Source organism: Vitis riparia, chromosome 4, assembly GCF_004353265.1.
Source record: "Vitis riparia cultivar Riparia Gloire de Montpellier isolate 1030 chromosome 4, EGFV_Vit.rip_1.0, whole genome shotgun sequence".
In the NCBI taxonomy this organism is placed as follows: Eukaryota; Viridiplantae; Streptophyta; class Magnoliopsida; order Vitales; family Vitaceae; genus Vitis; species Vitis riparia.
In genome coordinates, this window is record NC_048434.1 from 20,369,909 (window position 1) to 20,390,025 (window position 20,117).

The 20,117-nt window shown below is 39.7% G+C and overlaps 1 protein-coding gene across 3 annotated transcripts; it reads right to left on the reverse strand.

Moving 5' to 3' along the window:
* Positions 1 to 13,360: 13,360 nt before the first annotated feature.
* On the reverse strand, positions 13,361 to 19,054 carry LOC117912966. 3 transcript variants are annotated; one of them, XM_034827792.1, is made up of 3 exons: positions 18,929 to 19,054; positions 16,779 to 17,631; positions 13,361 to 13,875 (listed from the first exon to the last, which is right to left on the reverse strand). In XM_034827792.1, exons 2-3 carry the CDS (start codon positions 17,558 to 17,560, stop codon positions 13,701 to 13,703), a joined length of 957 nt encoding a protein of 318 aa, XP_034683683.1. In that variant the 5' UTR covers positions 17,561 to 17,631; positions 18,929 to 19,054; the 3' UTR covers positions 13,361 to 13,700. The 3 variants fall into 3 exon arrangements, with proteins under 3 accessions (XP_034683683.1, XP_034683682.1, XP_034683684.1); XM_034827791.1 differs by having other exon boundaries at positions 16,779 to 17,640; XM_034827793.1 differs by lacking the exons at positions 13,361 to 13,875; positions 18,929 to 19,054 and adding an exon at positions 17,743 to 18,338 and having other exon boundaries at positions 16,769 to 17,641.
* Between the last annotated feature and the right edge of the window lie 1,063 nt (positions 19,055 to 20,117).

Genomic DNA, 20,117 nt, shown 5'->3' on the forward strand with positions numbered 1-20,117 from the left:
AAACAGGAGGTGAAATCTCAATGTCAAAATCAGCAGGGTGGGTATGCCCCAGTATAAATGCATCATCTCAAAATGGGTAAGCCCTCAGTGCAAGATAAACCCTGGGAAGTATGTGTCTGGCATAAACTGTCATCTCACAAAATCATCACCGACGAGTGGGCTATGCCCCAGTGTAAGCATCTTCGAATCAAACATCAATGAGAGGAGTACAACCAATCATACATCATCTGATCAAAATGAACCTCTGCTCCTCAAAGTCATCGTGGTAATGCGAAGAGAGTATCTGACCTCCTCTAAAGAAAGAGCATGTCCCAATGTGAACTGGCATCTCTAAGATTAACCGCCAATGAAAGGGTTATGCCCCAGTATAGGGCAAACCCTGAAATGACTAAACTCCGCTGCATGCTCTCATAAGTGCCCGTGTCCTGATCCAATCATCTCAAAAATATGTCAACAATGATGAGAAGGCTATGCTCCTGTGATCACATCAAAGATATCACCCAATCATATCTCGTACTCCATTGTAAAATGAATCTAGTCGCCTCTAAAGAACAACTAATGCCTAAAAACCATCATGGACTGAAAAGGGGTATGCCCCTGTGTAGAGTACACCAGATGAAATGCGTCAATCCTGTCTCATGCTCCAATGTGAAAAAGGACATCTGATATCCTCCGAGTAATGAACATGGCTCAAAAATCTGTCATCGACTGAGAAGAGTATGCCTCGACATAATGGTCATCCGATAATAAAACTCTCTAAGATGGCTATGCCCCAGTGTAGGGTCATACCATAACTCCCGATCCATCACAATCAGAATGCTCTCGAATCAATCCCAAGTATCGCTCACATAAGAGCTATCAAACACAATGTGTGATGTCATGGCCTCAGGGTGGTCTTAAGACGCAGGACGTAACGAAGGCTAGGGTGATAGGGTGATAGAAATGAAGGAAAACTAGGCCCAAATACCCAATGATCAAAACCCATGCCCTCATGTATAAAATGCAACATGTATAGCAAATCTCGTGAGCCATGGACCTGAAGATGCCTACAGTGAACATGGTAACAGTGATGATGCAATGAAGAAAAATCGAACTGATGACGAGAGGTATAATGATGGTGTGAAGAGAGCACCAAACCCGAAAATGAGGTCACTGTAAGAATGGAATAAGAAGTGAAATAAAAATGATGAATTAGAAGTGAAAATGAGGATGATGATGAAGCATAGAATACGAGAACGAGTGATGATCCGCTCAAATCAAATATGAAAGGAGGTCACGTCAATAACGAACACAATAATGGAATGGACAATGACCCAGAGCTCCTAAGAGAAGGCCACCCATCTCACTCTCAAAACATACAACAAAATGAATACGAAGAATGAAAGGTCTCGGGGAGCTCACATACGAACTCCTATCAATAGACATATCCAGCAAAGTGACCCTCGAACACTGATATACACACTCAATGATAGAGAATAATACACACATGTGTCCTCTTTTCTTTTCTTTTTTTTTTTTTTTTTTTTTTTTTTTTTTTTTTTTTTTTTTTTTTTTTTTTTTTTTTTTTTTTTTTGTTTTTTTTTTAAACATACATACAAATATACATGCTCTGAACGCAAACCAAGAAGCCACAAAGATGAAGTCAAAAATGGATAAACATGCTCTCAAACTTTGACGAGATGACCTTCTCAAACTAAGGATCCCTGGATCAATGTCCGTAGGATAGATAGTGGAAAATGACATGACTACCCTCCATGTAATGAACTGAGGAGGATTACCACTCGGGGTGGAAGAAGATGAAGTGGAACAAACGACAGATATAATAAAGAAGAGGATGAAGAACCAACGAGATGTGATGAAATGCAATGACGCAATGATAGGAAAAGATAATGAGAAAAAAGCGCCCCTAGGTCCAAGGCTCATGAAACTCTAACAATGCATGCATACACTGAAGGCCCCTATCCCGGTGTAGAAGGTGAGCAAGGCTATAAGAAAGAAATGGCTATGATGCTCATGCGAGGCTCAAAGGGCTAGCAACGGTCTAGATGTCAACAAAGGTAATGGGTGTGAGCTAATCCGAAATGAAGGCCACCATCCTGCGACCACGGTCTCAAACATCGTGCTCTCAAAGCCACTCAAATGATCAATACTAAAGATCGATGTCCATATGATATAACCACGTCAACCCTCTAGAATCATGCATCAAACCGTACTCCGAATGCTCCATAATAATCTCAAAGATGATCCTCTCAAAGCAAAGTGAACAACGATCTCATCGGCACGAATGCTCATCACAAACCAACTCTCATCATACAAGGTCAACCTCTGTACTCACGGCAAAGTAAGTGACAGTCTCATCAAGCAATCGACCAATCCTCTCATCGTAAGCCACCCAAAGATCATAAGATAACCCTCACCATGTGAAATCAAACCCTAGGCTCAAACTCCTCACACTCTACCTGGTCGAATCAGAGAGGGGATGTGAAGGGCTAGAAAAACCGAGGATGGAAAGGTCATATAATGGTCTCAAAGGTGATGCTGTGCAAAGCTCATAATGGATGGATGTAGGTCAAAACAAAAGCAAGGTGTGGGAAGTGAGCAAGGTACTGCTCTGATCATAAGAAGATGTGTCACAATCTCGAACCCCCTAAGTCAAATCTCTGATCCTAGGCTAATAGGCTCAATATCCTCCATGACAGGTCAAACCTCAAGACCACAATGTGCAAGTGAAAAGACACCTCAAGTCAAAAGTATAACACATCATATCACAAAACACAAACACACGTCCATAAAAGAAAATGCATCCAATGGGATAATCCGATGAGTACATCATGCAAAAGAAGGATAACAAAGACAATACTCAAGAATCGAGTTATAGTCTCTAAAAGTAAAAAACAAAACAAGACTAAACAAACAAAAACAAAAACAAAAACAGTGACTGGTCCTGTCGTCACATCTCTAGCCATAGAAGGAACAAAATCTGAGCACCACTGTACCAAGGTAAGCCAATCATGAGTCAATCGCCCAAATCAATAAGATCAGGGACTGCTGGTGAAGGGGTGTCTGCATGCATAGCCTGAGCTGAGGTAGGTACAGAAAACACATCAGACTGAGGATGCCCAAATGTCCCAGAATCAATAATGTCCTGTATAGCATGTCGTAGAGCAGTGCAACGATCAGTGTGATGTCCTACTGACTGATGGTACATACAATATAAATCAAGCCGAAACTGCGAAGGCACAGGATCCGGAAGTGCCCTAGGAGCCAAAGGAGCCAAAAATCCCATGGCCTGGAACGTCTCAAAAGCTCTACTCAGGGGTATACTCAGATCTGAAAAGTGTCTCCGACATCGTCGATGAGGGTGAGGTCGCCCCTGAGGAACTGTAACGACCGAAGGGCCGTGAACCCGGGATGGAGATCGTGTCGACGTAGCCAATGAAATGGGTGAGGAATGCTGCTGGAACACTGAATATGGGCGAGGCCGTGGACGTGAGGCACTCAAAGTAACAGATGTCGGTGAAGTCAAATGTGGCAATGAAGGCATCGCTACTCCTAGAGCTCCTCTCGATGACGATGGGTACTCCGACAAAATAAGCTCAATCCTCTCAACCCTCTGTGTCAAATCCACCATCATCCCGTAAAGAGTAGTAAGAGTAATGGGTGCGATCTCATCCGACATGGTGAACCTCAACTGAAGAAGTCTAATCTCAATGTACTCTGAAAATATCATAACCATCATGCCATCAATCTCTGCTCGGGGACCAGTCACGACACTAAAACTGTCCAAGACTCCAAAACAAACACATGCAAGAGACAAAACAAAGCAACACACGATGCTACTCGAGATAACAACACATAAAATGCATGATACAAAACAATGATAATAATAAAAAGAAGATGGAAACACATACCCAAGAATGCAACAATATCACTAAATGAAATGAGAGTACATCATGCGAAATAAGACACTAAGGTCTACTCTCGAAACACAGGGTACGAACTTGACTCACTGTCTATAAAACAAGACTCAAATACAAAGTAAAAGAGAACAAAAAAACTCAAACGACCAACTAACAATGTAGTCCCAAAATACACCAACAAGGTATACAATATCAAAGTGTCCTGTGAATATCAGTGCCCTGGGTGTCTCAAACATGGTGGGATAAGCCCGAAGAAGGAGGAACTGCATGTGTGGAATATGCTGGAAGGGAATCAGCAATCATATCTGGACCAAGATCAGTATCTGCAGTCGATATGGGAAAGCTAACCACACCACTGTCAATAAGATCCTGTATGGCATGACGTAGAGAAGCACAATAGTCAGTACGGTGGCCTACCATCTGGTGAAATGCACAGAACTCATGAGCACGAAAACGCGGAGGTAAAGTACTCGAGGGTGGCCTAGGGGCCAATGGTACTAAAAAACCAGTAGATCTGAGTCGCTCAAAAGCTCTATCCAAAGGCATCCCCAAATCAGAATAAGTCCTCTGATGTCGCCGATAGGGACGAGGCTGCTCATGTCGTGGGATACTAGTATGTGGATGCTGAAACTGGAATGAAGGTCGCACCGTGGCAGTATGAGGATGCACAGAAGAATACCGCTGAACTGAATGAGGATGACGATGCTGTAAAGGTGGGAAATCACTCCTAGGCATCGGCAATGATCTCGCATAGGGATGATAACCAGGTCGTCGATGCTGAAAGTCCGCAGAACATACTCCTCCATAGCTCTCAAATGATCCAACAACTCCTTTCCCCTCAGTATCTGGGGAATGAGTAATATCTGACCATAATCCTCTAGAGATGCCATCATCTACATCGAACAAAGCCTGAACCAATGATCTGAAATCCTGGAATGGGACCCCTGTCAGATGTCGAGCAAACCTAGGATGCAAACTCCTCAAAAACATGCTCATCTGATCTCTCTCGGTAGGTCGCTCAATCATCTCTGCAGCCTTCTCCCTCCAGCGGGAGATAAAGGAAGAAACAGACTCATCCGATCTCTGTCTAAGAAACTCAAGCTCTCTACGTGTAACGCTCGTATCACCACTAAAGGAATACTGTCTCAAAAACTCCTGCGCTAAGTCCTCCCAACGTCTCCGACGAGATGACTCTAATGAAGCGTACCATCTCTGTGTCGCGCCGCTCAATGACAATGGGAACAAAGTGAGCAACTGTGCCTCATCTAAACCAAGGGCCCTCATAACTGTGCTATAAAGTCTGAGATGAATACGAGGACATCCAACACCAGTATATCTCTCCATATCAGGCATCCTGAAACCGACTGGCAAAGTGGCTACTGGCACGTCATCAGGGTCATCCCATGAAATCATCTCATCAGGATCTCTCATCTGCCTAACCCTCCGCTCAAGTCTGTCCATACGAGAACGAGGATCCTCAATAATGGTAACAGGTGTGACGATGGGTGGAACGACAACAGCCTGATCATATGAAGTCTGTGTAGCTGGCATCTGAACAGGTAGAACAGGTGGTGGAATCATATCAGACGACGTGTCCTCGAGCACTACGTGCCTACTCTGCTGAGTATCCATCCTCTAACTCAAACTGGTCAATGCCCCCTGAATCGAAACCACAGAAGTGATAAGCTAAACAATCGAAACTGACTATGAATCCATCTATAGCAGCTCAGCAGATACGAATCAACCTCTATCCCACTCAACCCAGGGCACTGAACCAAGACCGGGACTACAAACAGACCCCTACGAAAGAACCCAAACAAAATGACTCAAACACGACTCATGCAACGACACAGGATGCAACGAACAATGACCAACACATGATACAATACAACCCGATACATGACAAGGTGTGATACACAATCCCATGATGACAATCAAAATTTGGATAGACGATAGAATCTCTAGAGTCACATGAGTGTCTAGTGTGAGATAACTACAAATATGACTAAAGAGTTTCTACCGATGATCCAGAAAATGATCGAGGGTAAAGAAAATGAATGGGGTGTGAAGAACAACACTATCACGAGATCGATACTCAATCTATAACAAAATATCCTTGACTCAACCTTCAACTCGAGCTCCATAAGAGAAAATATAATAAGGTGATCAAGGCGAATCTCCCGAAAAATGTGTGAATATGAAAATGTGCCTTTCACCTTTCTGTAATGAAAATATGAGCATCGAGTCGAAAATCGAACCAAGGATCAAACAAAGAATGAGGTACCAAGCCCGTGATAAGTGTACAGTGTAAAAACAAGATGATCGTGATCGATGAACATATCCCAAAGCATCGAGTGAGTGACAACAAAGTGAAGAGGTGTGTCGAGCCAAAAAATGAGAACGAAAGCCCTAAGGAGAAAACATGCCAAACTCATCAAGTGAAAAGCACAAACTAAGGCGACAAGACGAAATGTGATCCAACCGATACTCAAACTCATACTGATCTCCGAGCACTCTCAACTGGAGACTAAAAGAGGGAGTGTCGAATCCAAAGTGTAACCACAGAGGCTCTGAAGGCCCTCAGATGCACCCACGTGTAGGGAGGGAGTCCTAATCGAATGATCTACGGCTCAACCTACGAGGTGAAGGTGGCTCTAAATGGATATGGGTGGACTTTAAAAGATCCCTAGCAGAAGCGATCATACCCTCCGGCGGTACGCAACCCTCTGCACGCCTCCGAAGAGACGGGGCACTTCCATGCAAGGTGGTCATCACCTCCACACATGCACTACCTCGACATCCCAGGGGGTTTCCTATGGTGAAATCTCTCAAACTCTCAACGCTCAATAGTCAACTAGAGTGCACAGTGATGGTGGGGTGCATGCCGAAAACCCTATGAATCTAGAGCAGAAGAGGAAACACACTGGTCGCACAACTATCCATGAAACCTAGCTCAGGGCTATACAGGTCTTCAATGATCGGACTCCAATCAGCATCAATATGTCGGTCTCCTCCAGAACGCTCCCGTACATCGATATAGCCCGTCGCTAGACCCTACTCCTAAACTCTGGCTCGGTCAGAGAACAAGCACACAGAAGGCCTCACACTTGCAAAAGTGAGAACCGAAATGAAGGAAATGACCGATACCAAGAGAGTTGGAGGTAAGGGGATAGAAGTGAGGCCCACATGGACAAACAACATGCAATCAAGCAAGATGAGGGCAGTCATGCAACACGCAATCAAGCAAATCTCAGATATATCATCATGTACACACAACATAAGCGAGAACACGACAATCAAGACTGGTGATACAAACATCATGCTCAAAGATGATCAAAATAATATACAAACCAATGGATCAGCATGTCGAGCCGAGTGATATACAGTGGTGAGTGTATGCATGTGAAGTGATCAGAACAAGCATGGCAAAATCAGAATCAATGTGCTAATCGATGCAATAAGATCAATCATCAATAATCCAACATGTCAATGTCTCAAACGAATATATCAATGAAACACAGAAGAAATCATGGCATCGGAATCCTCAATCAAGATAAATCAATCAACACAATCGACATGTCAAAGTCTCGAGTGGATATAAAATCCGAGCATGCATCAAATATCCTCAATGTGCAATCAAGATATGAGTACCCACTGATCGACTCACCAAACGCCACATTTGCTTCACTTTAAGTTCAAGCTTGACCCTCTAAAAATCCCCAGTGGAGTCGCCATTTTGTGGACCCCGCATTTCGGCTCAATGCGTTTCCCACTCGACGGCGAGCTCGATTTTTATTTTGAAGAATGATTGATTTTTATTGATTTAAGAAAATGACTTGGAGTCGCCACTTATTTTTGTTTTATTTTTAAAGGGTAAACAAAATAAGAAAGAAAAACCCTAAGTGTGACTCCTTATTTTCGGAAAAGGTGGTCTGCGAAAAACCGGATCGGGTTCGGGGGTCAGATTACTTATCGGGAAGGTACGGTAAAGACCGTAGCACCCCTCTAAGTCCCTAAAGTCGGGTCTCTACTAATAAAATGAAGCTGACATGGCAATCGATGCGTAAATCAATGAATACTCGAATCAATCATGCACATATGAGTATCAAAATATGCAATAGAGGATAACCGAAGTGAGAAAGAGTGCGTACCTGGACCCCCAATGACAAATGCACTATCATGAAGCAGGATCAGTGAACAATGAACAGATATAATTAAGCGCATATCAATGAATAGAGTAGATCAAACACGCAAGATAAGTAAATCAATCAACAATCAATCAATCATGAATTCTCATATGTGGGGCTCCCACCAAAGCCCGTTTACTTGCACGAATCAATTCCATAAATCTCATCACTTGAGAATTACGAAATTTAATTTGTGATTATTTTTAAAACGTTTTAAACTCCGAAAATTATGAACATTGCATGCTGAAGAGAGATGGCAGCAAATTTTATTAAAAACAGAATTTTGGAACCTAAAGGAAACCTAAGGATGAAAAATGGAAAATATTAAATTATTGAAAATCGATGTTTAAAAAGTTATTTGCAAGAAAAGATGTCAGAAATTATTTTTTTTAAGCCAAAGATTGATGGAATGGGAGGTGATACGTGGCATAGGGACGACTAAGCAAGCCATACAGACTAGAAATGCAAACTTGGGGCACCTTGAACACTGACTGCACTGAAGATGATCTCTTGTAATTTCCTATATGTCTCTAATACCCTTCCCCCAAGCATGAACACATGAATTACTCGATCTGCTGCTAACATTTCTGGAACCTTCCCTTGCATCAACATCTCGGCCATGTAACTTGACCCTCAACTCACTTGGTACCCGCCAAACCTTATAGAGATAACTTGATAATCAGGGTCTTCGAACCTTTCTTGCGGTCATCAGCCTGGCATCACTATGCTAGAATCCCATATTCATTCTCAGGTTTTACACGGCAACATCCATCAGTCTTCATTGGTATCTCAGTTACATCTTCTCCGCAAGACACTTCCTAGAACGTTGTTCATTTCCACAAAAATTCTAAAGTCAAAGCAGCCCATGTGATGGGATGAGGTGTTAGAATAGTCATTTGGTCTGGCAAATAGCATTGTGGGACCCTGCCACATGGTGTAGAAACCTCTCTCAAGGATCCTTTCACAATCTGTACATCCAAAACTCAAATTCTTGCAGTTCGACAATGCAAACTTGCTGCCTTCCATCTTCTCTCATACAAAGTTTCTTTCTGTCACCGAGAAATCAAGGAGTTTTCCGCCATATATCTCAAAATAGCTTAACCACAACTTAACCTTTGATTCCGATAAGTTGGCTGATGCAACAATCTAATGCGGTCTTCAGCAGCTCTTCCAGCCATTGTGCCAAGCATGTGGGAATTAATTTCAATAATTTTCTTCACAGATTGTGATGAGATATATCCTCCCGTCTAGCCCGAGAATCAGTTCTTCGACGTATTTTGTGACTCATTCCAGCCATTTCAGCGATACCATCAGCATTGGCCACTTATGGGGCTGTACACATCAATGGCAAACCTGGCGACGATAGTGCTGAGCATTCCCCAAAGCTGCCACTTGCAATTCCATACATGACAGCCATGCTGAAACTCACATAAATAGCAAAGGCCATGGCAAATATCGGAATGATGGCAGACCTGTACCCCAGAGCAACCCGAAAATCACATTTGTTGCAGCAACCAGTCACCAAGCTGCTTCAGCCGTGGGACATAGAGCTCCTCATTGAAAACAGCCTGGTACTGCTGGCTACTGCTGGACCTGGTCGCTGCGGTGGTGGTGATGGCTGAGGCGTTTCGCCGCCGCGGCAAGCCGCCGGCGTCATTCGAGGACAGCTTTGCTTGCTTTGTAGCTGCCCGGGCGAATTCTAGTGAGTTGGCGAGGATTCCATGTCAAGGACCACAAAGCTATGGGTCGGAGGTGCAGAAGGAGTGTCACTGAGTGTAATTCATTTTGTAGACGAAATTGGCAATGACAATCTTCACACGCCAATACTCCTTGTACGTTGGCCTCACTTTACCAATGCACCCGGATTGGACACATATGCTGCACTCCACTGAGGTGGATTGTGTTACAGCAACAGAGGCTTTAGCAGTAGGCTCAGTGCGAGAAACCGCATCCATAGTAGATGAAAGAGGAACAGAATATGCAGCTGAAACTGTGGAAACTGGTATGGGACTAATGATAGAAATGCCTGCACTTTAGTTCAACTTATAAATTCAGCTGGCTCAATCTTTCCCTCAAATTGCTGTTTAAGCTCTTATGATTCATGTTAGTCACATGCTGGCCGCTCATTATGCTAGCAAAAGAATACATTCTGGAAACTACAGGTATCATCATGATCGTTTGAATCCCTCTCGTCTATTTTTAAAGAAGGTTCTTTAGTCATCTTCACTATATGAGCATCCCCCTGAATCTCAGCACTGAAGCTGCAGCAGCAGGCGTCAAAACTTCCTCACCCATCAAGCATGCTACATGTATCTTATATATCAAAGGTGCACTCTGAGCTCCCCAGCTATGTCTGAATTCCTTCCACAAGCGCTGCCACAAGAATTCCAATTTCTGACTTCGTTACCACTCATTTGCATTCCAGAAAGGTCATCACGCTTAATCCAGAGTTGAGTGTTTTTGGGGCAAATTATGAAGATTCCACTTATGAATAGGAGTAGGCACGTGAGCGAAGGACTGCAGCACCGACTTTGAGAACATTGATCTTAGGTCCATTTGGCTTCAGATAGAGAAACCCAAGCCGTGACTTCTCTGATCTCGAGCACAATACCTAAACAAGAAAAACTCTCATCGAATCAAGCACTGTATTGACATGCAAATTGTCTGAGAATAGACCAGCCAACCGGAACGGACGAGAGCCAAAGGCACCAAAAATCAAGAAACTCAACGTTCATGCCTAGCTATCAGTGTTTAACTTTGACCCAGTTCCAATCATTTTATAAGTGAGTCGCTGGACAAGGGGTGTCACTAATGACTGTGCATTCTGGTTCAGCATAGGGGCAGCAATAGAGTCCATAGACTCACTGAAATCACACTTCAGCTCGATAATAAACTGTACTGGGTAGATGATGTCCCCCTCGAAATATTCCCAATACCTAGCATGTTCACTATGCTGTCATTTGATCCCTTCATATGGATTCCAGCTACAATCCGTGTAGAATCTTCTAGAAAAGCAAAAGATGTCAAAGCAAACCATACCATCATCGCGGCAAATGCTACAGGGCATCTGCTGTAAATGAATTGACGATCCCTCCTGTTTCCATGAATTCCTCCATCCACATTTCCAAACTCACGTGTCCATATAATTGGAGTCTTATATCGGGACTCAGCATCCAAATTTGGTTTTAAGGCAGTCAATGATGGAGTTTCTGGTATAATTGCAGGTACTAAAGACCTTTTTGAAGTACTGAAAACTTTTGCTGATTGCCAGCGCTTGAGATGGCCTGGCTCTGTATTCTTCCACATGCTGCCGCAAAGCGTTTGGACCAGCTAGGTGTCCAAGTCGCCAACCAGTCGTTGCGAAAATCTTTAAAAATCCATTGACAGTAAGTGTTCTCTCCTACATGCCAGAAGTCTAGGATGTTTTGCTACAATATCAGCAATCTCCTCTAGGAGTTTCTTGGGATATACAGATCCTGTTGGATTTGATAGTGAACAAAGAACCAGCACCTTTGACTTCTCACTGATTGTAGACTTAAGAACCTCTGGTGAACAAACTGCAAGCACAGCTTGAAGTACAAACTGCTTGGCTCCATTGTATAACCTTCACGAATCGCATTTATCCCGGCCTCAGCAACCATGGTAAGGGTATCCAAAATCAGGTTCTCCGAGAGCCCTCACATAGCTTGTCCAGGCCGGGATGAGAAACCAGGTGCATGCCAAGGATGAGTACCAGAAAACAGAGGAAGATGGAGAAACAGAGCATAAAGAAAACAAGTAAATAAAGAAAATCTCAGAAAATCCACTTCATGAATCATCCATGGATTTTCCGAGCAGGTGAGTAAGCCACATCAAATGTAGACACAGGCATGAATCTTGAACATCTCATCATCACAAATGGAGGCAAAGCAAGTTAAAATCATTAATGACAAACATAAAGGCAGGATTATCTCTCAACAAACAAACTGGTGGCCTCCAATATCCACCCCAAACAGCATAATATCAAAGAAAATGACAGCAATCTGAGGAAAAACAGTGAATGAGGAGAAATGAAAAGATTGCAGAGTTTATACCTGAGTCCTTCAAGCTACAAAAAATGCCTACCAAAACAGAGAATCTCCTCTCTAAATCTCTCCTAGAATCCCCTTTCCTCAGGCAAAAATCCCTTCTGCTCACCTCCTACCTGCAGCTAGCTCTCCCCCGGTTTTCTCTTTTTAAACTCCTTTGAAAAATCTCTCCCCCCTGCTGAAAAAGCACCCTCTGAAAAACCCTACCGGTTCCTCCAGCTCTGCTCGGTATCCGGGAAGAGACCAGGCAGCTGCTCCGCCTCTCCTCACAATGAATCCTCCCCAAAAAAAATCCCCTCCTCACAGTTGAAAAAGCCTCCCTCAAGCACCACCCTCCTCTCGCTCCTCTAACCGTCTGCAGCCTTTTTGCAAATTCTTTGGACACGTGTCGACCTCTGGTTGGCCATCAAAACACTACTCTGGTGCCCCAGCAGCCACCAGAGATTGACACGTGGCCACCCTAGATGGCCACACCTGTCAAAATGGCTACATAAAAGCAAGCCAAGAATGGGGGTCTACAAAAACTTATTTTAAAATATTAAAAATATTTTAGATTTTTAAACGAATTTTTATCTTATAAAATATCACAAAATAATTCTTAAAAACTATTTTTAAAAATTATTTTTCAAAACCATTTTTGAAGATAATTATTAAACAAACCCCAATTTTTTAAAATTAGTGTACGAAAGCATGTGTTTCCATAATACATGGAATGAATCATCTTAACAATGAATTCAAACCATTTTTCAATGACTTATAAGATTCTTTGAATGTTTTTCCCCTTTTTCCCAAATTACTATTATTTTATTTCTAAGTAAAATCATTTCACGCATTTCTTAATTATATTTTTATATAAATAAATAATGATTTTTTTTTCTAAATTTTATAATTAACATAAGGGGAGGATGAGGCATAAAACATCCTCCAACTGTCCAATTTCCCCACCAAGTGGATTAAACCAAGGTTGGTGAAGCCAATATAAAATAGACGCCCCTCAATCTACAAAGAGTCAAAGCCACAACCAAGGGACTCTAGAAAAACTCAGTGGACATTTGGCAAAGTAGCGTGGAGAAAAACGCAAGCCCAAAAAGCTGCCACCTTCTCATCACTATTTTCTATAGAGATTAGAGGGTGTTAATAAAAACTTTTTTACACAGATTTCCCTCTTTTTTTTTCTTCAAGTCATTTTTTTTTGGGTAAACACTTCGGTAAAAGGTAGAGCTACACCATTGCAGGCCTAACTGAGATCCCAAGCACCTTCAGCAAAGATGCACACGGCATCTGAACTAATTGATTAACATGCCAATCAAAGTTTTAACAACAGGAGAGTAACAGCACTAGATAATAAAAGCTCAGCAGGCTCTTCCCAATGTTACATTTTGAAGGAAAGATCCGAGGGAGTCTTCACAATCCACTTTCATTCATTTCCTCACACAACTCTTCTCCAGAAAGCAAGCAGGTGGCTTTTAGCCAAACAACCTTGCATTGGGAGCCAACAGGCACCGCAAAGGATAATTTTTACCAAATTAAATGTTGGAAGAGCTCAGGGCCATTAACTTGTACTGTTCATTCATGGCCAAGAGTTGGGCCTCCTTCTTGTCAAGAAGAGCACTCAACCTCACATTTTCTTCCATAAGTTTCTGGACTTCAGTCTCTTTCTGCTTTTTTTCACCCTCCAGCTGTGTTGTCTTTGCAACTAGCCTGCTTCCAAACAAAATTAAATAATAAAATCAGTCAGAAAGTAGCTTGCAAAGGGGAAGGCGAAAAATAGAAACCACCACAGAGAGAGGTTTACAAATCACTACAATCATGGAGAGGTCTATTTTTTCCATTCTTGCAAGATATCCAGTCAACCACCCCAGGTGGCCTTGGAATGACACTCTGCCTGAGGTAATGCTGGCCTCAATATAACAATCTTGGAGCAAGGTGTGGTTACTGCTGGAACATAACACCAGCAAACTAGCAATACAAAAAGCCAGGTCAAATCTGGCAGAGCCGAAACCTAACCAGAACATGGTTTTCATGGTGCCAGACAAGACCAAGAATAAAGTTCAGGCTCTAAAGTGTGATATGATCTGTAATTGAGATGATCTTTGAAACTTTGAGCCTCTTAATTGTGTGGCTTATCACCAAGCCACAATCTGGCAGGTGAAAAAAAGATGTAAGGGATATCATAAAGAAAGGATGCCAAAATACACAGCTGGGCCAAGAATAAATCCACCCTAAATGTTCAAGCCTCAGCCAATCTCAGAAACACAGGATGCCATTTGGAAAAGATCCCAGTCCACCACGACAAATCTATGAATCAACTCTAATCCCAATTTTAGGCTGGGTATGGTTATACCAAGGCCTAAAATAGCGAGACAAATTCACAAGGAGCTTCTGCAGCTTGGGGCTGCATAGGGGGGAGTGGAGCAGTTTGAAAATAGGAAGTCACTTCAAAAGGTACATATCAATGGTTATTGAGATGTGACCTGGGTCAGCATTGTAACACCAATTTGAACAGCAACTATAAGTCAGCAAAATTGCTTTATTTATCCAAGCAAAATTAAATCTAAAAATACTAAAGAGCAAATATTTGACATTACCTGAATTTTTATTTTTATTTTTTTGATTGGAACATTACCTGAATTATTCCTTCTTTGTTTTTCTTTTGATAAGCAAGAAATTTATAGATAATCAGCAAAAAGACTATATACCAAGGTACACAGGATGTATGCAATGGGTACAAAAAGGCTTTGCCATAGAGAGATAATAATTATTCATTTTATTACACTCGTGTCTTAAAAGAATTATTCATTTTACTACCTTCAACAAAGCAACATCAGATACGCTACTCAAAACAGCCTCGATACAATAATCAGTTATTTGATAACATAACTCAGCAACATAATTAATTTATCTTCAATATAACAAGATCAATGAAATGAAATGATTAAATTTCAATAAAAAACATAGAAATTGTGGATCAGAGATTCCTGCAAAGTTTCAAACTAAGGCATTATGATTTAAAAGGGTTGGAAGACTCAATGCATACTCAGATATTCTGCCACATATTAACAAAAACATTTAAGTAAAGAAAGATAATTACAAATTTGATTACCTGCCATGAAATAACTACTACTAGAAGGCATATGGAGAACAGGGCTAGCTGGTTATGAATAGAACTGTGTTCATATACAATAGCAACATTTTTTTCCCCACAGGAAACAGAGAAACTTTATAACAACAGAAGACCAAGTACGAAGAAGGGTAATGAATCCTCCATGTGAGACTCAAAATCCCAAAACACCCCACAAACAAGCAAAAAGGGTCCTAACTGCAAGACTGTATCAATATGGAATCAAGCAGACAGCTCCACAGTGGCAACATGAGAAAAGTAGAACAAGCATGTGCTCTCAATCATGAGCTTGTTTACACAGGAAAGCAACACAAAAAGAACATTCACTTATAAGCCACAATTTTTTTTAGAGGCAACAAAGTGATGCAAATACAAGCAAACGGTGAGAGGAGTAATTGCTAGAGGGCATGATATATATTGTGAGCCCAAATTCTACAAGCTTAAACTATTAGAAAAATTGATAGTTCAACACAATATCAAAGCTTAGCTTGGTAAGAGGTCATGTGTTCAAGCTCACCACCGTATGTTTATTTCCCAATTTATTAAGCTCCCATGTAAGCCCAAAAAAAAAAAATAGGCTACAAGTAAAGCAAGGTGTTAGAGGGCATAATATACATTGTGGGCCCAAATCCTACAAGTTTAAGATTTTAGGAAAATTAGTAGTTCAACGGTAATATCATTTTTACAAAGGGATGAAATTTGAGCTTGGAGAAGTGTACTAGTTCTGTTGAAACATTTATCAGGTGAAGGAGGGAGTTAAAAGACATGATATACATTGTAGGCCCAAATCCTATAAGTTTAAGCTTTTAGGAAAATTAGTAGTTCAACAGTAATTTCATTTTTACAAATAGATGAAATTTGAGCTTGGAGAGAAGTGTACTAGTTCTATTAAAACATTTATCAGGTCATATGAAAGAAATCATCGAAAAGAGGAAATAATCAATTGGTTTCCTAAGGAATTCTCATTGTGAGTTATCTGAAAGATCGAAAGAAACCAATCTGAAAATTTTGTCTCTTAGACTGGGAGACTAGCTGCAGATGTGCTATTTCCAGAAAGAAATATAATAAAAACGAAAAATACAAAAGAAATAAATTATCAGAATAAAAAATAAAAACATTTTTTTATCAGAATGAAAAATAAAAATATGATTCATGATAAACAAGCAAGGAGAAAAGTCAAATGACCATGCAATGAGTTTACTCTCATTGCTAAATCTACAGTCCCCAATGGATGCCTCACCAAGTTAATTCACACCATAATATGATTTCACACAATAAAGAACGCAATATGTAACATATGACAGAACACAGAGCATGAGTAAACAACAGATATGCTAGTGAAGCATACAAATTCAGCAAGATTTATTAGCATATGAACCAAAGATGTAACACGGTTGCAAACAATACACAAAAAAACACCTGATAATAAAAAAAATAGCATAGCTGCATTTCAACTATAGAAAGCAAAACTATTTATACTGACCGTTCAAAAAGCCTCTCAATAGTTTGAAATTGCTTCTCTGATGACAGCAGTGTCTCTCTTACACTGATGAGACTACTAACGTAGGATTTCAGAGACTCAAAGTCCTGCTTTACACGGGAAAGCTCCTGCTCATTTTCTGCAGCTCGTTGCCTCTGCCTTGATGTTTCATCCACCAAATCTTCAACCCTCTGCCTCATCTCATTTAGAATACAATTTGTACCCAGGGCAAACCTTTCCATCTCCTCTAACTTTGAAGACATGTTTTCAATTTGGTGTGCCTTCTTTTTAATTTCTTCCTGACTAAAAGTTACCTTCTCCTTCTCAACTGCAGTTTCAGCTTCTGCCATAATAACCCTCTTTACTAGAGTTTCCATTACATCAGCAACCATCTGCACAGACTTGAGTATTTCACCAATATAAGCTCCATCTTGTTCATCAAAGGAGCCATGCCGCTTACGAATTTCAAGCCATGATTCATCATCTAAACTATCAAAGGAAGAAAGATCAGCATTCTTAGACCAACTGGACAATGGTGTGCCATTTTTGTCAACAAGCCCCACCCCTTCTAATTGTTTGATACCACAAGATGTATGGGCTAAATGAGGAACAGCCATGATTCTTGCTTTTGATTTCAAGTATGTCAATAATGTAGCCATAGTTTTGACTCTTCGCCAAAGAACATCTAACTCCTTCTTTGAATCCTCCTCAGACCCTTGTATACAAGCCCTTACCTCCATAAGTTTTGTTTGCAATACATCCACCTGGGTTTGGCGCTGTTCCATCTCCTTCTTCCACACTAGATGTGTTTGGCTTAGCTGAGACGTCAAAGTTGACAGGTCAATATCTTCCTCTGCTGTCATTCCCTAAACAATGTTAGAACTCAATGTCAGAACTTTGAATCATAAAATCAAAAACAATCAAGGCACAAATATAAGGACTGAGTTGCAGGATAATGCAAACCAACCCTCAAATATCTGTCCATGAAAACAAAGAAACAAGTGTCAATCCTGCAAGAAGACAAGTATTATCTATTCAAAGCTTTTGAGATATGCTAATCTAAAGTTTTCGTTCAAGGTTCGGCCATATTAAGCACATTCAATCACTCCTACATCCAGTCACAACTCTTACATTATGCTATTACGTGTATAAGTTACAACTATACAAACTTCCAAATATATCATTAGAAAGAAAGAAAAACAGTACAAGCTGTCTGCATTCTAGTCATCAAAGATCATACAAATTGGTTTAAGCACCATTATTAACGAAGATCAAAATACAAACGGAATCCACACTTATTCAAAAATTCACAAACAAAAAATACAAAATGGAGAATTAACATCAGACCAAACACAAAATCTGTCAAAAACTTTAAACCTTGAACATTTACAATGAATCAGTGGCAAATTAAGGAAAAATCTCTGAGTTTTGTAGATTTTGCCTCTGATATTAACACATATCCAGGAACATACAACCCCAACAATATTAACTAGGGAATCGTCTTGAATATCCAAATTCAAGACCTCAGTTGTTAAAATTATGCACCCTCCACATAATACTAGTAATAACAACATCAAATTCCCATTAAAAAGATGGGGGGGGGGGGGAATTCTGATCAGCCCATAAACTTAATTTCACCACTTTGTTACTTCATAAAAACAAAATGCATTCCTACAAGCTCAGAGAACAAGATCACTTACACCATCCACACAAAACTTTTTTTATCCCAAACAACGACTCAATAAAAATAAAATCATAAATCTAAGTTGTTTTAGGTTTAAAACTTCTACAATCATCTCCTACATCACCACCAACAACAATAAAGGCCACAAAGAAAACGAGAAACAAGATTTGAAAACTCAAAGGTCACAAAAAAAAAAAAAAAGGCCCTAGGAGAACTCACTAAACCCTAGATTCACAAATTAAGAAGAATATGCTCACTGCACACTAATCAAATCCAAGAAATCACACCTGATCCCGATCAAAACCCTAACTCTTCACAAAATTGGCAACTTCGGAAGTGTTAATAAAACAGCAAAAAAAAAAAACAAAACAGAACAAAACAAAGTGCGAGTATGGACAATTGAGGACTTTTTGATCAAAAATTTTGTTGGTTTAACGCAGCAATATAATGTGGGATGGAGAGACGACACCTGGTGATCGTGAGTGAAACGAAGCAGGTTCGATGGGGTTTGACTCCCTGTGGAGAATGGGTGTTTGCGAAGGTGCGGGTGTTCGTCTTCGTCCAAACACGCGTTTCTGTAGAACTAAAAAGCGTCACACGAGCAAATGGCGATGGTGGTGGGTCGCTTTTGTTCACTGTGCTTTCTCCCAATTTACGTAAATACCCTTTCGAGATTTTAGAAAAGGTTTATGATATTTTCCTTGATATAAAGCTTCTTATATTTCAAAAATTATTTTAATTAAAATAGGAAGCTTAGAAAATAAGATATTTTAAATAATTCCTTTTTAATGTGATAGAAACTCCTTCAAAGAAACATCATAAACACAAAGATTTTTGGACAAAATAGAAGATATTCTGTTTTTTTAGGAAAAAAAAATGAGCTTGTTTTTGCGGAGATTTTAAAAAAAAGTTTTTATGTTTTTAAAAACGATTTTCTATTTTTTTTTAAAAAAAAAAAAGCATTTTTTTTTAAATTTTATACCATTATTCTATTGTTATTCTCTATTTCTAGTTTTTAAAAACAAAATAAAATAACGAACAATTTTTATATAATAGAAAAATATAGACAATTTAATTATTTCTCCTTTGCATAAAATCATTATTATTTTTATTTTTTTTTTGCTAAGCAAATTAACTTCAAATTAAAAAAGAAAAAACCTTAATATGTTGCCTTTGTTAACAAGTTTATTAATTTTTTAAAATAATTTTAAACTTAAATAATAAACTCATTAATAACATAAATTTAGGAATAAAAATCAGTTTAAAATAACTTTAATATTTCTCTCCTATATAAAATTATTATGTTGAATACTAAATGTGTGTTCATCTATACATTAAAAATGTAAAACTTTATTAACTATTCATTTTAAATAACATACTATTTATAATTAGTATTATTCATTTTTGACAAAAAAAATGGAAAAATATTAATTTTCTTATATTTCTAACATATAATAAAATAGTATATTTTCTCCTAAAAATATAATTTATATTTTTATTATATATTACTATTTATTTTTAAATTCATTTGTAATTACAAAATTATTTTCATTTTCACTAAGACTTCAATTAAATTTAATTAATTAATTTTATATGAATTGAATTTAAAATGTTTTTACAAAATAAAAAAAAAAAATTAAAACAACTTACCCAAGCAA